The sequence below is a fragment of the Corapipo altera genome, unplaced genomic scaffold, assembly GCF_003945725.1.
Source record: "Corapipo altera isolate COAL_440 unplaced genomic scaffold, ASM394572v1 2, whole genome shotgun sequence".
In the NCBI taxonomy this organism is placed as follows: domain Eukaryota; kingdom Metazoa; phylum Chordata; class Aves; order Passeriformes; family Pipridae; genus Corapipo; species Corapipo altera.
The window spans coordinates 489,511-506,722 of NW_020884890.1; the positions used below are offsets into that span (position 1 = coordinate 489,511).

At 36.6% G+C, this 17,212-nt stretch overlaps 1 protein-coding gene across 2 annotated transcripts in view; it reads left to right on the plus strand.

Moving 5' to 3' along the window:
• MLIP (muscular LMNA interacting protein) overlaps positions 1–17,212 on the plus strand; it is a 107,352-nt gene that overhangs the window by 57,897 nt on the left and 32,243 nt on the right. Inside the window, exons 5-9 of one of the 2 annotated variants that reach the window (XM_027645067.1) lie at positions 4,619–4,690; positions 12,355–12,420; positions 12,499–12,582; positions 12,671–12,730; positions 14,433–14,477. In XM_027645067.1, the coding sequence (XP_027500868.1) occupies positions 4,619–4,690; positions 12,355–12,420; positions 12,499–12,582; positions 12,671–12,730; positions 14,433–14,477 (327 nt within the window). The remainder of the gene's footprint in view (positions 1–4,618; positions 4,691–12,354; positions 12,421–12,498; positions 12,583–12,670; positions 12,731–14,432; positions 14,478–17,212) is intronic. The other variant, XM_027645068.1, reaches the window with a different exon arrangement.

Here is a 17,212-nt window from a genome sequence, read left to right on the forward strand (position 1 = left end):
GAAAGAAAAGACAAGCTTCCCAAAACATGAACTGCTGCAAATACAAAAGTTTCATGAACAGCTCCTGCTCTATGTCATCCACCCAAAGGTGGGAGGGCCATCACAGAGTGAGAATAAGTAATGATGGCAATTGCTGCAGGAGGGCTTGGGAACCAGTTGCACTTTAAACCTAAAGGTATATCTCTAGAAGGGGAAGGAAAGGAAAGCTGATCCAAAAACATGCAGCAGGTAGGTAAAAACAAGAGAAACTGCTGTGTAGAAAGGAAGAGCTAGTTGCAGAAGGCTTTCTGACCTCTTTTATCTTATCTTTGCCCTCTGTGCTTCCCTTATGCCTCCTGTAACTCATTTTTGAGCTTGCACATCTTAGAAAGTCTATCATAGTTTATTGATTTATTTACTCACAGCACAAAATTATAGCCTGGTCTGCCAGATCAAGTTGTGTCAGATGTGTTCTTAACAGCTTGGCTATGGCAGTGGTGTTTTGAACTGCTTTGAAAATGTTAATTGGAAATGAGAGGTTAAAATCAGTACAAAGTAGCAATTGTCATGACTGGTTCTTTTAAAAACCAAGCAAACCCAAATGAACCATTGTGCCAGGCACAGCTGTACAGTGTCACTACACCCTGTCACTATTACTTAGTGAAACAAAGAGAGATATGAAATTGTAGAAATTCCAAGACAAAAAGCCCCTGAGACAAAACTGGAAGGCATGACTGAGCCTGCAGATTGCAAAACAGTTGCTCTTCCTGCTAGTTGGTGCAATGAGCACTGAGATTCTCTGGCAGTAAGAAAATCCTCTGCTAGTGACACAGAGCTATTACCTGGGTTGCAGGCAATATTGCAGAGGTTATTATACCCTTTTTGACTTCCCTGTTGTCCCCGTTCCTGCTAATTCTGCTTTATCATGTGATATGGTGGCACTTTTGAAACTGTCTCACCATGCCATGGAAACTGGGAGAGTGTCTGCCAGTATAATAGACTTGGACCACTAGTCTGGTGTAATTTTTAATCATATAGACAAAGCTGGCTCTGCTGGAGATGTGGAAGACAAGAAACCTCTAAATTAAATGCAGCTGGGTGGTCACTGCAAGAAAGGTCTCTTGTGGCTTTAAAATGTGAGTCTGAGACTTCATCTACAGTTAATGATACTGTGCATTAACTTTCCCTTTCCTCCTGCTCTCACTTATTTCCATCCCTAGTTTATGGCATAACTCAATGAATTTTGCTGACATGTTAATACTCCAACCTCAAATCTCAGTATATTTTCAGAGAAAAAAGGAAAATTTTGAGGAGAGACAACTTTAACATCCTAAGCAACATTTAGGTCTCTTTAGTACTAATCAGCTCAGCTTTAGAATTAGACAAAAAGCAGATTGCTCCATGTGATGACTGTTAATGCATGACAAAATTTTTGCATGTATGCATGTGCTAAGTGAACATTAAGGGAAAAACAGCTTCTAGAAGTGCTTGACTTTGGCATGTGTAGTCTTTCAACCTTAATGTTTCTTCAACAGTCGTTGCAGCAATGTTAAGACAAGTATTAAATCAACATTTATTAAACCAGAATTCTGACACTAGGTGTACTTTTCAATATTCACATTACACTGTTTCATTAGCGTGATATCAAAGCAATTATGCAAAAAGGATTCTTTATTGGAGAGCTTTTTTATGTCTATGCCTATGCATGCAGCAATTAATGCAAATCGAAGGATAACATGTTAATTTGTTTAACTCTTTGTATTTATATATATAAACATATGCTTTCCCATGGTTTATATTTGCTAATGATTTTAAAATACAAATATTACACTTTGATAATGTCCTCATGGACCTAATATAGCAAAGTGGACAGTAAGATGGAGTAGGGACAGATAAATTTCTGATTCTGGAGGAGCAGATTAGAAAATCTCTGGCTGATGTTTGAAAACTCTTTGCAATGGTTTCATTGGGATCATTCCTAGATATTCTTTGATTTTTCCTGTTTGAATGCAGCACAGGAATGCATGTAGATCTACCCAAAACAGCTGGAGAACAAACTAACTTTAGTAACCTGGAGCTCAGCACAGCTGCAAAACCTACCACAAAGCAGGAAAGGTTACTCATGACACTATGCTACCATGGTTAGTCACTGTTTTTAAGCCTCTATAGGTACGTGTCCAACACACTTTGCAATGCCCTGTGGGCATCTTAGGTGAACATCTGAAAAAAAAGTAGGACATTTTCCCCCAAACTCTCCAGGGTGATATTTGCCCAAACTCTGATACTGGAGTTGGTTTGGTTTTGACTGGACCATGGTGCAGGCCAGGAGACCTAACTGTCCATAGTGTTTAAAATTAGTGCTGGATTCCTGTGAAGCAGATTATTAAATGTATTTAGGCATTGAAAAATAACGTTAGGTAATGTGAAATAATGTGTAAAGGAACATATTCATAGAGATCAGAAATTGAATTAAAGACTTTTCAGTCATCTTAGACATTGTGAAATGGCACGATACAGGTTCTACAGTATCTGGAAGTGATAAAGCATATGAAAGCAGTATAGAAACTTTTATATTTTAACAGTCTGATATGTCTGTTTAGTTCATATAACAGTACAAATAACTTCAAAATGATCATACTGTTCTTATCATATAGGATGCCCATCTCATCAGATGTAAAATCCTATGGGTTAGTGAAGACATTGCGTTTCATTTATGTGTTCAATTACACAATTTTCTTAGTTGAATTTCTATTATAATCAAACAAGGATGCATTTTATGCATATACCTAATATTTGGAATTAATATTTAATATTAGGAATTTTGGTCTTCCATCTTACTTTAATGAGCAGTATTTTATGTCTTATTTGTATATAGATTTTGTATATAGATTTTGTATGTGTGTTTATGCACACATATGCAGTGTTGTCTAAATGTTTAAAGGGCAGGATTAAACTCATGCAACTTTTGACATTTGAAAGTTAGATATCCAAGCACAACTTGGACAATTCTATTACAGCTAATGGAGAGAATATGGAATATTTACAGGATGATTTTATTTTACCTTTCTAGTTGCCTAGTTTGGGATGAGATTAATCCTATAGAAATGCCTGTAATTATAAAAGGCATTAGTTTTTGACTGAGGCACCTAAATGGTAGATATCCAACTTAAAATCACTAAATCTCATATAAATTACTGTCCTGCCCTCCAATGCCCCTCCCACCAAAAAATAGAAAAAACCCTTAATTTTCAGCATTTGCATTCTTCTCCTTTGTAAACGTGTACATTCTGTATGAATGACTGACTTCTTAAATGACTGTCATTCTCCAGCTTCTGACTGAGTGAAGTCAAAAGCAAACATAATATTATGTATAGAAAGAATTAAAAGATTGTGTCGTATCAGATTTCAAGATAGATGTGAGAAGGATATAAGTTTCTTATCTGAGATAAAATTTTGCCCCCTCTGCTGTCATTGAGACTTTTACTAATTATGAAGAAAAGAAAAAAATATCAAAAGAATGACCTGAAGTACAACATGCTGATCCAAACTGTTATCTTGTTATCTCATAATCACCAGTATTTACTACTGTAGGTGATGATACATTAAAAAGCCTGACCTGATTAACAAATAACTTTATTTCTGGCTGACTGTCACAGAAATAATTAATTACTAACTTGAAAGTCTATTCTTGTGTAAATTTATGATTTTTTTATTAGATTGTTAGCTAAAAGGGAACAATGGAGCAAATCCCTATTTTTTTAAATAAATTACAGCAGTCATGATTAAGAACCCTAGCTCTTGAAATCATACAAGTACAGAAGAATCTCATCAATCTTTTAAAAATTACTGATTTCAACCTCTATAATTACAACGAAAATGTAAAAAAGATGGTTTCTAAAGATTTTAAAATAACTGGGAAACTAATACAGCCTAAAATAGAAATTGTTTGAAAAGAATAATTTTTAAGGCTTATCTTAGAATTTTTAATACCCAAACCCATATATTTTGTATGGTTTAGATTGTCAGTTCTGTAAGCTTTGTTAGAGTGTGAAAGCTCCTACACCTAATTTGAATTATTTTTTTGGGGTGGTAGAGTTACTTATTCAAGAGATGAAAAGCTGGATGAAGATTTAAATGATCTATCCACTCACAAAAGTAATTTAGCATTTAAGGATCCTAATCAGTCTCATTAAAGCCAATTGCAGAAATCCCTCTCACCTAGTGGTCCAGGATCACGCCACTCAACAGCAGTTGTTGAGGTGGATGTACTGGCAGAAGTAGCTGTGCATTTTCATATCAAATCCCAAAAAACTTCAAAAAACCCTCACAGCCTCTCCTGACATTCATTTAAGGATAATAATCAGCAGAAGGTGGTTAAACTTCCTTTGGAAGCTATAAGCTTTCCTACTTCATTCCTAAGAGCAAAATACGTATGTTACAGGCTTTTAAAATCTTAACAAAAACACTATATTTTTTTTAAGAAATAGCTTTCCTAGGAAATATGTAAGCATTGTTTTGTTGCAATGTGTTTGCAAGACAATTGGAATGGTCTTTCATTCTGTCATACCTTTCCTTTCTTTCTTTCTTACTCTTCTATCCTGTTTTACTTCTCTTCCTGCTTTCTGGTTTACCCTTTTAGCAGTACAAGATCAAGACAAGCTACAAGGCATTTGCAGCAATCCCTACAAACACATTGCTTATGGAACAGAAGGTTAGTGTTTGCTCAAAGACATGGACATTGTGTATTTGGGACCATTCAACTTTATGTACACATTCTGACATTTCTGTTGGGGGATACTGCAGAATGTAAATTCTGGGAACTAACTGCTCAGGATTATTATTCCAGACATTTCTCAGGGTCAACCACTTTCCACTGAAGATCAAAGACTTCTCTAATCTGAATTTCTGCAAATCAATTTACTATAAAAAGGGAAAAAAAGCAGTATCTTAAAAGAATTGCCTTTTATGGCAACATCTCAAAGTCTGTTTTGTTATTGGAAAGCAACTGGAGCACTGCTGTTCTGGGGCCTGACAATGCGTAGATCTTGGTCAGTTAATGATTATTCAACAGCTTTGCTTGTACCAGTAAATTTAACATTCCAAGATGTGCAATTTTGATCAGCTGTACTGTTAAACTTTGATAACCGTCCTGGCCATTGCTCTGACCTCTGTTAACTACCATTCTTCCTGAACACTTTAACAGTTAGCATGGGCCAGGATATGTAGTTTGAGATAACCACCCTTTTGTGTAGGATAGGCAGATAGATCCAAAGAACAGACTTTAGTACATTGATTTACTGCTAAAGTCACAGCCAACAAAGGTTGGGCTGTATAGTCCTTATTTAGATAATGCCACTTAGAAAGGCAATTGAAAATTTAAATTTTGCATGAAGGGTTCAAAATACCCATGGATGTTTATTTTCAAAATATTTTTCCCAAATTAATTTTTCTCAAAATAATTGCTCACTAGGTTTAAGAAATATTTTCTCTGATGAGCAATGAGCTACGTGTTTAACATGTTTAAAGACATCCTTAATTGTGCTAACATCCAGTTTGTAGCTTTATCAGAAAAAGCTTTCTGTTCAGAACCTTGTTCAGGAACTTAGCTTCTGATAAGTTTCTTTGAGATTAAGCATTCCTGACTACACATCTAAATATTTATTCCAATACATAACTCACTTGATTTCACTAGAAGTTTGCAGACGTGAAGACATTGGAGAGGGTGAACTTAACTGTGTACAAATTTTGAAGATTATAATTTTATCCTTGAAATATTACTGATTGTGATCTAGTAATTAACAGTTAACTGCTATAAGTAAGATTTTTTTTTCAAAATAAAGAATCATTCCTTTATTTTCCAATGTTCTTTTAATCTTGAATGATTTTTTAAATCATTTGCATAAAACCTGATCCTTCCTTTACTTAAATCTTGAATACACTAGTGAAGGTTATGTTTGCTTTAGCATGCAATGTGATGGAAAAAAATGGCTCTGTAGAGGAAAATAGCTAATGCAGGAGATCCTATATCCCTACTGAATGTATTTTGGGAGGGTTTTGTTTGAGCAGAGAGCCTGTTAGTGGGTGAAAGAATTTGGTGAACTCCTGAAGTGCCACTTCATGGTTGACTTCACCTGAAAGCATCTGGTTGGTGTACCCTGAGACCGCACCTCTCTGCAAGCCAAGCCAAGTAGGTGACTCTGAATAGATTATTCACTCTAAGAGCACACTCCTAATGATAACTAGTGGGTTAATGTCAGCCATCTGATTGCACTTTTTCAGAAGAAAATTGATTTCTTTTGATGGTCTTGCTGGTGCTTTCCAGGTACAATGATTTGCCTGCCTCTAAATTGTCTGCTAGTGTATAACTTTGTTTCTCAAGTCAGTTACTTTCTTTTATGTTTGTGTAGATGCTTTAATTTCAGTCAGCATTTTTCAACTACTTCTTATGAAACCTCTAGGCTATCATCATCTTAATGGTTTTTCTAGAACATGTTCTTATCCTCCAGTATTCTTACTCAAAGAAAGTTGTGCTAATTAGTAGAGAAGAAAAGGCTGATTAACTATATTTGTGTGTATTTCGACTAACCCAGAAGTGGCTTAATCTCATCAGTTCTCCTAACTGGAATACTTCCCAGCTGTTTGAGTTTGTGTGAACCTGATGTTCCTCACATCACCTGTTCTCTGATCAGAAAAAACCCTGTACAAGATATCTCTTGGAAGGTTGGGCTGTAACTTCCTTCACAGCCAAAAGACCAAAACTTGTTTTTAAGGGACTTAGTACAGTCAGGCTCTGTCAGGGAGCAGCAAGAGTGGGTTGCTCCACATGGAAGGTGAGTCAGAAGCTGGGGTGGTAGCAAGGATAGAAAGACAGCGTCCTCACCAGCAAGGGCACAGCTCCATGGTACCTGAGCAAGGAGAACAGAGATGTTGATATCATGTTGATGTTAACCAGGGTCAGTCAGCAGTACCATTGTAGCCACACAAATTCATAGTGATGAGGCAGGTCATAGAGTGTGTTAATGAACTCACCAGCCTAGCAGATGATAGACCCACTGGCCAGAAGAGGAAGCTGAACAAGCTTAATATAGGTATAAGGCAAAAATTTAGCAGAATTGATTAACCATTAGAAAAATTTTCCACAGACTGAATTAGGCTCTTTTTCAGAGAAATTGAAAAATCAAGACAGGACACTTTTTTGGCCCTTCATTCCAGGTAGTCCTGTGGTTTAAAAAAGAGGACAGACTAGCTGAACACTGTTGTTTCTTCTGGTCTTATTAATGTAGAGACAGTGAGTCACACCTCTACTGACACTCACTCTTGTGTAGCTTCTACAATTATATAGATGTGATCACAGCCCAATTCAAAATTCCATTCGTAATCAGGTATTATTTAAAAAGTAATGGGTCTATTATTTAGAGATTGTATTTATCAAATATCTATTACAATATCACTCAGTCAAAATAGATAGGGATGAAGAGTTTATTTCAAGGAGCTAAGGAAAAATTTGTGACTTTAAATACCTCATGGTAGAAAGAAAGGCAATAATTTGAACAGTGATAAAGGATCTAGTTCATCTGTAAAAATAACCAAATATACCAATGTAGGAGCAGCCTATGAGCTCCCTCTTTCTTTCAAGGGCCTTGAAAGTAGACAGTCTCTTAAAATAGATCTTACTTCATCTTTAGAATTATATAAAGTTTGAGATGAAAGCGGAAAACTGCTGGAGGCTTTGGATTTACAAACCAAAAAGTCTTCTCTTAACAATTCTGTAGTCTTTGGTCTACAGCAAGGTATATACGGGGCGATTTGGGTTTGCTATATTCTATCAACTACACATCCCCTCTGCATGCTGATCGGGGTGAACTTCCCTTATCCCATTTAATGGGAAAGAAACCTGGGCATACAGACTGGGAGGAAAGAGGTGCTGCAAATGTTCTACTCAGACTTCCCACAATCTGGACCGGGAATGAAGCATGGCGTGCATGGCACATCCCGAGATGATGGGACGTGCCATGAAACACACCTGCTTCACAGTTGAGGTTTATCCCACACTTACTAAGTCTTCTGAAAAACACTAGGTATAACTGACTATGAAAGTGAGAGGTGCAAATGTTGACTTTTCTGGCTTGTATTTATCAACTAGTTATAAGTAGAGAATAATAATTTCAATTCTAAATAAATGTAGAAAAAAATATTCTGTCTTAAAGAATAAATATTTTAGGTGTTTGATTGTGTCTCTTTAGGGGCATTCTTCATGTTTTCTCTTGTCACAATGCAATCTAGTTAACTTCAAGAGAGTCTAAAACTTCAAGAGAGTCTTTCCATATTATTCTGCACTTCTAGGAAAACCCCAAAGACCTAGTAATTACATCCTATCACCTACAAATCAGACTGTAAGCAGTGCAGTATATTCCCCTTGTGGAAGAAAAAAAAAAAAAGGCATCTTCCTCCACATGCAGAAGGAAAAGGAGAGTGTGTTGGAGGTTTTTTTGTTTTGTTTTTAATAAAAAGAAAGACATGCAGCTGAGGAAATATGGCAGCGTTCTGCTACATAGAAGACACAACTTTAAGTTCTTGCCTCGAGGAAACTCTTACTTATTATCAAAAATCCATTGCTATAGGAATTGATCATGGCAAATGCAGATTCGAGTCACTCCTTAAAATCATACAGCAGGAACCTAGAAGCAAACTTAGATGATTGACTTAACTGCTAGACAAATGGGTATTATCAAGTATGTCGGCACTTTTCTGGAAAGCATTTCTGACAAGACTTTATTAAGAATATTTTGATAAAAATAGATTTTAATTTTCCCAAAATACATCTGGTGTGCACATACTAGGTACATTTCATGCACCCAGGTTGTGCTCACATCAAAATTCTTCTCAAGGTTAGAGAAAAATACTTCATGGTAAGAAAGAAAGAAAACCAATAATTTGTGTGGTTGTAAGACTAAGTAAAAGACCCAGTGGGCCTGTAATAATAACCAAATGTGCCAATTTAGGAGCAGCCTATGAGCTCCCTCTTTCCTTCATGAGCCTTACAGCTTTCAGTATTAATTATTTTATAACAGGAAAAATAGTCAAGTCTATTCAGTATCATCTCCCAGGATCTTCAAGACGTAAGTTAAAGGAATTAATGCTTTGTGAAGTTCCATTATACAATAGGCTTTTTTTTGCATGTGCTGAAAGCTCAGGAAAAGATAATGATAGGGAAAATATGCTCAGCCCAGGGTTTTCACAGTACAGTGAAAGGAAGGAAGCTGTGTTAGATCCGGGTCACAATATTCACTTTTTCTCCTACTATTGATGTGGTCCACTGGTGGACGAAATAATGTTCTGTATTTCCTATATGTTGTCAAGATCTTTCATTCTTCTAAAAAAATAGTGGAGATTGTGTTTGGATCTTTTACTAGTATCCTTTCAGCTCTGATACGGCTTTAGCAATCAAAAGAGAGAAAAGAAGAGGGCAGGGTTGTAGTCATCACTGATGTCAATGGCATATATGTGTCACACCCTCAAAGTTGCCCTTTTCAAGGAAAAAATTAGTGGTTCAGCAACTCCTTATTTCATCTGAACATTGAAATTCTGCCACAAAAGCATTTTCATTATCTAAATGGCAATCTTCTTTTAAATTGTGGTCTCACTGTTTTTTCATATAAAATCAAAAATTTGAATGCCTAAATAAGAATGTTCAAATTTTAATATTAGATCATCAACATAGCAAGTGAATCCTGAATACAGTTGATAGTGTTAATCAACAGCATGTAGATAGCACTAACACTTTAAATTAATCATAACATTGTTGCACGATAACACTGATAATTTTGGAAAAAACTAGTTGTAATTTTTATATCTCACATTTTTCTCTATGTGGAAATGCGGAAGAAAAAAAAGAAGGTGATGCTGGAAAAAAATTTGAGATGTATTTTGAAAAGCCCACAACAGCTTAAACAGAACCTTTTATCTTTGTGGAGGTGATGGGGATGGCAAAAATACAGTTTCCTGTTTCTTCTCTTTCTTTGGAGGACTCAGCTGTTCAAATAAGTAAAAAAAGAAAAATAGGAAAAAGAAAAGAAGAAAAAGACAAAAGAAAAAAAAGATGAAACAGTCAAAGAAATTAGGCTGATCAGTTTGCAGGTTAAAATTTTCCTTCCCCAAAAGTCCAAAAAGAGAGAACACTGCAGCTACTTCTAGAATGGCTCCTGCATGATGGTTGTATCTCAGAAGGACAGTGGAGCACACAGACCTTGGTGCTTCACTCACCCAAGTTCTTTAGGCACTGAAGGCTCCCAAATAGAAAGATATTTGGGTACCCAATTTCTACTGAAACTGATGGATATTTGGTATTTAAATTAGCCAGAGCCTTGGTTCTGAACAGGGACTTTAGGATGTGGCTGTAATTCCTCTAGAAAGATTCCCCTGAATCTTAGGGGTAGTTGCTCCTTACCCTTGATTGTGTTCGCCCACTACTTTGGTGCAGTGACTAAGAAACAGAAACATGTGGTTTTCTCTTAACAATTCCTTGACTATGTCTATTGTCCTACTGGCTTCTTGGGGGTTTTGAGAAGCTTAGCAATTTCCCCATTCCAAACCCATGATTGATTAAAACTTTTCATTTTTCCTAAGTCTTATTCAGACTCATCATCTCTATAACAGCCTGCTTTGTCAATCCTGACCCTAATAGATATTGAAATGACTCTACTTAATTTTATCACTTACTTTTATGTTTACCAGGAGGATGTAATCTTGACTGAAGTTGAACTAGGGACACAGTACTTGAGTGCAGTGCTGAGCCCACCTTAGCTGAGCCCTCCTGTTCAATGGGACTGTGTTGATCTGAAACTTCAGCTGGCTAAGTGTGATGAGACAGCAGAGATGAGAGACTATTTATCTTTTCATGGTCTGTCTTGGGATAAGATTACATTAATTTCTGTGTATCAAAATGCATTATTCTTTTACTTTTTCCTTTTAAACCGCAACTTCTCTAAGGCCAACACATTTGTCTAGAGATGGAGAGGAAGGAAGAAATGTTTGGAAAGCAACTACCCTTCATCTTAGTAGAAGACATGGTGTTCCATAAATGTGCTTCTGTGCAAGAACATTTGTATACGGTATTAGAATAATAGTAAAAGTAAATTGTCATTAATTTTTTGCTTAGGTATACACAGATGTATGCTGCCAGTAGCTGGACAAAAAAAAAAAAATGTACTCAGCAAAATTAAACTCAGAAATAAATATGCTTATTTTCTTTTTTTTTTAAGATTCTGACATTTTCCTCACAGCTCTACATATGTCTTCTGTATCTGGCAGCTCTCATACCCACCTCACTGGGATCAGTCTATTCCTGCAGAATCCCACATCCATGGGATTTTTTTTTTTTTACTAACTAGCAAAATGAAATCTCACAAAAACATGTGTTAAACAAACAAGAAAAATCCACAGACCCTGCACTTCCCTCCCCTTTAGTACAGCTTCACACATCAGCAAGCTTCCAGAGTAATTTTTGGTCTCAGTAGGTGTCTATTTGAAAATCACTTCAAAGTAAAAATGGGTGATGGCAGGGAGAATGTGCTTTGCAGATGCTGGATAAAGATGAAAAGGGAACTGAGCAGTGTTTTTTGGCTTTTGAGGGTGTTTTGTGAGTTTCCATAGGAAGTGAAGGGATCAGCAAACTGATTCCTGCTGTTCTCAAACCTGCTCCAAGTATGGATACAAGAAAGTGATAGGTATTTTCAAGCACAAGAGGCTTGTGTTTTGTTCTGGAGAGATTGTATACATGCTTAGTGTGAGATTACAAATGTATAGAACATATTTTACTTTATACATTTCTGATTTCTGGCTAAAACCCAAGAATGTCAAGCACTGTATTTGTTGCAAGGTGAAATCACCATCCTCTTTAAACAGGAGACACTTTTTACAGAAAACATCTACTGGAGGAAAATAAAGGGCTCCTGTGTGCTTGGGTCCCTGCCTTGTCCACCTGCATACCCGTCCATCTGGTGGCTCTCCTGTGGTGGTAGCCACCCAACACCTCTGTGGCACACAGTAGACACTCACAGTGTCATGTTTACTTGGAAGGAGGGGGCATTGTTGAAGAAGACAATTTAAACTGCTAGTTTCTGATTTCTAAAAGTAGAGACAATTCACCCTGCTTGAATACTCTCTCTTTCTCTGTAAACTCCCATCTCATTCAGAATCAGATACTGGTAACCAGAAGAACATTACTAGGCCTGTTAGTTTCTTTATTTTCCCCATCTTTTTATGGTGAAATAGAAAACACCACGTTTTTTAAACAGACTATTTCAAAAAAGTGTATGTTTGTTTAGTTTTTAAAATTTTGAACTCCATATCACACCAATAGCTCTTGAATTGCAGGCATTAGAAGAGCCAATGAAGCCTGTGAGTGTGACTGAAGGCACTGCTTTGGACACTCATTCAGAGGTAGTGATGTTATTTATCTTTCACATCTGTATTTGAAAACAAAAAGCCAAGATTGAGTGATCCATCCTCCTTTTTCAGATGTGCTCCCCTGTCCAGCTTAGACAACAAACAGAAGAGCTGTGTGCTGTCATTGATCAAGTCCTGCAGGACCCATTGACTATGGTAACCCATCAGTATGTGGAATTGACTTTTTCTCTTTCTTTTCTTTTGTCTCTTGTCATTAACAAGTCTTTTGAAAATAATTTTACAGCGTCGGTGTGAGTCTTCTCCAAGTTTTCTGCAGATGAGCATGGAGTCAGATGTTGGCAAGGTAGGTGAATAAGCCCACCCACATACCAAGGGTTCTTTCCAAGTACATATCAGCAAAAATCACAATATAACCTACCGCAACAGTAAAACTGATGGCAACACAAAGCTGCAGCTGAGAGATGCAACATCAGAAGTTTCTGGTGATTTAAGAGACATGCAAGGACAGAACTGTAGCCCTGAAGTCAGTGCAGTGTTTGTTGCAGGACACTTTCCTGAAGTCAGAGGGAGAAATATTATGGAAAAGAAACCGTGTATTAAGGCTTCAGAAGCTAGCATCCAAAAGGAAGAAATCCTTCATACCTTGCCTGCCATATTGCAGGGTCTCTGGCCATCTTCCAGATTTTGTCCCATCTATGGGACAACAACTCTACTACAGAGCAACCAATGTAATGTTCTAACTTCCTTGACTGGAAGCATCTTTCAGAACATTGGGGTTTTTTCATGTTCATTATTGATACTCGAATAATGGGATAATTAAATTAATAAGCAGACTTGCTCTGAAGTCTGATTTAATTTTTACTGTGGCCCCTCCCAGAAGGACGATGTCTGCAATATTGATTTATCCTGGATAACTAAGAAACAGGTAGTGAGAGGCAGGGTTAATTTTATATTTCTAAAGTTCTAGTTTCATTAAGTTGTACTGATGTGCCCTCTGGGTTCAGAAGAATGACTAACCAATGGAAGAAAGTCCTGTATTCTGTTCACTCCAGGTAAATTTAAGTTGGTCCTGGTAGCTGTAGGAAGGTGAAAATGGCAGAAATCCAGCTGGAAATTGGAGGAAAGGAATTTTTGGCAGATGAACATATCAAAAAGTTAATGCATTCAAAATATCCTGCAGAATGTCCAGTTCACCATGCAAAAATAGGGCACAGATCCAGCATTTCTGACTGGCTATATTCAGTATACACTTCTAAGTTAGTTTTCATTTTTGAAATTACTTCTGTCAATGAGCATGCAGTGGTGAATTGAATTTCAAGTGTCTGAAAGACAGAAACATGATCACAACCGAAGAAGCAGAGAGATGCTGTTATTGAGAGTATGTTTTCCAATGCCTGAAGAAACCAAGGTGGTTAAAATGCTGTTACTAAGTTGAGCTGTAGCATCCAAAACCTACTTCCTGGGGCAATTGAGAATGGAAGGCATCTGTTAGCAGTCATAAAACCAAAATAAAGTGGGCAAAAGGCGAGTTTAACAGGATGCAGGATAGGGACCAAGCTAAAGATTGTGAGGATCTCAGAACAAGATAAAAAAAGTGCTTAACAGAGGGTAAAAGAAGGTCATAGACAAGAAAAAAAATAAGAGTGTACAAGTAAATGCTTTTAGTCACATGAAAGCAAGTTCTTATAAATGAGAGCATGGAAAGGTAACATTTAGGTTATTTTCTGAGCAAACGTAACTTAAATTTCATGGGGCAACCACACATAGCTAATAATAAGCATTTTGTTACAAGAATTCTCAGAGTTAAATTAAATGTCATCCTCAGTAGAGGGGGATCAATGTCTTTGAGCAGTAAAATTAAGTAGTATTTTCTAGCAAGCAAAACATAAACATACCTTATTCTTACATATTGTGTGATTATTTCTGGAAAACTTAAGTTTTCCTGAATTTGAGCAATTAACAACTTCGCACAATGTTGAAAATCTCTTGGAGTTATTTTTCAGAGTAACTAAATATGTATTTTATATATCTATTTTTTTTACAAGATGTCAACAACACTTCAGAAAGCAGCTGGGCGTGAAACCAAATATGTAAGCACTTTTATAATTACTCTATATTTTATATGCAGAAATGTTTACTTTGTCTCCTGTTAAACAATACTGGGTAACTGCACAGACCTCTACTTGTGACATCAGGTGTTGACTAACACAGTGAAGTGAATATACTACGGTGCTGGCAATTGAGACTTGAGATGTCTTCTCACTGTTGTAAATCCATCATGTCTGGAGTCTCTTCAGTGTGGTGTATGTTGATAATTTTACCTGTATGAATATGATGTTGAAATTAATTTCCTCAGAAACTTGTTTGTTGTTGTCTCCTTCAAGTATGGGGCAAAAGCTCAGCTATTTGGCAAACAGACTGTTATGGGTGCTGAAGGATGCATTTGTTTGAACTCAGCCTGCACTGTACAGGACTTGCTTTGGTAGAAGTCCTTTAGTTCTTGATTATCCATCAGAATTTGGGATTGACCCAAACTTTTCTTTTCAAGGTATAGAGCTGGCTGAAACCCCACAGTTTAGATGAATAGAAGCTTTTTTGTCACATACTCACACTTTCCAACATATGATGAAAATATCTATATTGAGTAATTTGTTCAATTATTGAAACATTAGTCCCAGTTAACATTTTAATTCTCACTAGCACACATAGTTACTGCATTTTACTTGCAATTCATCTAGTCATGTGGTGAGAAATCTTACTATTCATCATTCAGCACTTCTATTGAACCTCAAATCAAAGCAGTGCTGGCAAAGCACTAAAGGTCTCACAATTTTATGACTGCACAGTGCTTGACTGATTAATTCAGTTTTGCTTTTTGAATGTGCATATTTTATTGCATATTGTCATTTTTACTTGGCAGATTGTGCTGTCTCATACTAATTAAGAAGAATATTGGAAGAGAGATTTTTAATGAAATAAAAGAGTGTACTTCAAAGGTAGTCTTTGAAAACAGAATGTATTTAATACCACTCCAGTGCAGATCTCCAGCTCTCAAAACTGTGGCTGACATATACCATAAATTCAGGCATCCAACTTATATGCCTAGGGATACAGTTAGTTTCTCTTTGCTGGCATGGAAAATCACCCTTACAAACACTTTTATTTCTAATCTCCACTGGAACTTTCTAGATCAATGAAACAAATCAATATTTAAAAGCATGTCTGGGAGCAACACAGAGGATTATTGATAAGCTAACCTTTCCTATAAACTCTGCAAGCATGTTGAATTTTCTGTGTGTCAAAAAAGAGACCGGGGTCTCCAGGTTGTGCTGTGATGCCTGAACTTGGTGGATCCAGGCTCTCTTGGACTCTACCATTGCTGTACTTTGCAGCAGAGTCTCCTGAGGGATGTTTCAGGTGTCCCAAATAGCATCCATATATCACAGCTCTTTCCCTTTCTCTCGCTCTGCTTCCTTGGTAGGACATACAAATGCTCTTTCTGTCGCAGCTAATAAACCAGGTGGTGGTTTGTCCTCTGACCCTTAGGGCAAGGGCACACTGAGGTGGTTTTCCACAGAGTTGTTGTCTTCTCTTCTCCTCCCACTTCCCTCCCTCAAAGTGAGGCCCCCAGCCCAGCATGAGACCCAGGGTGGCTTTGTCCCTTCAGCTCAACAAGAGGAACATGCTCTATATTACTGTACAGGCAACGATGGAAAACTGTCTGGAATAATGGCAGTTGTGGATCAAAGCATGCAAGGAAGTGTGCTGCCCATCAACTGGAAAGGACCTGCTCCTGAGTGAGCCTCTCTGTGTGCTGACTTTTGTTCACTAGAGGAGGTATAGTTCAGGGGGCAACATTTCTTCATAGTAGGTACAACATGTTTGTTTTGAAACAAGGGGCCTACTTGGAGTCAATCTAACAGTGTCTCCAGTATAAATCAGGAACTGAGTATTGTACGGACATTTACCACAACATCAAATTGTGTTTAATGCCAGGAGGTCTGGAGTGACTCTTTGAGGTGTCTTGGAGTAATAATTTTTACCTATCTTTTTTTTTTTTATTTTTCCAAATCTTTTTTTTTGCCTTTGGTAGGAGGCTTTTAGTTTATGCAACTGAATTAATTTTACTAGAAAAAATAAAAATATTAGTTTAGCAGTATAATTTTCTTAATCTTTTTATACTTATGTTGTCTAATATTGAGATACTTGTCAAAATGGTGTTTTGAGGGCATTTTTTGTTAAAAGAGAAGCTTTAATTTGTTCATGAGTAATACTGAAGTATTATTTATAACCACACACATATAAAGATATACGTATGCACACATTATTGTATTGCTAATTACTTCAATAGGTTATATGGAGTAGTAGATATACAAATATGTTGAAATAGCCTGCCATTTAATAATTAAATGTCATAGATTTGCCCTGGCTTCAACTACTTTTTATTTTTTCATATGCATCAGAACCTTTTAGGGATGTAAATAACTGTGCAAGTAGCAAGGAAGTGTATAAAAAGTATGAAAGCATCGCTGACTTCAATGAAATTACAGCAGTTTGTACCAGCTAACAAAGTACTATAGTTATAATTTAATAACTCTTAAAACTGTGTGGTCTTTGATATGATCCCCTTCACCATTTTATAATAGTGTATATCTGTCAACTGTAGGGATACCACTGATTTGGAATAATAATTCTCTAAATGAGAATTTCTCATGATTAATTAAAAAAATTAATGTCCATATTATTGATATTTTCTCTCTTCTTGAAAGCTCTGTTCTAAAAAAATTTTCTTTTAAGTGTTATAGATATGAGTCAAAAGTGAAAA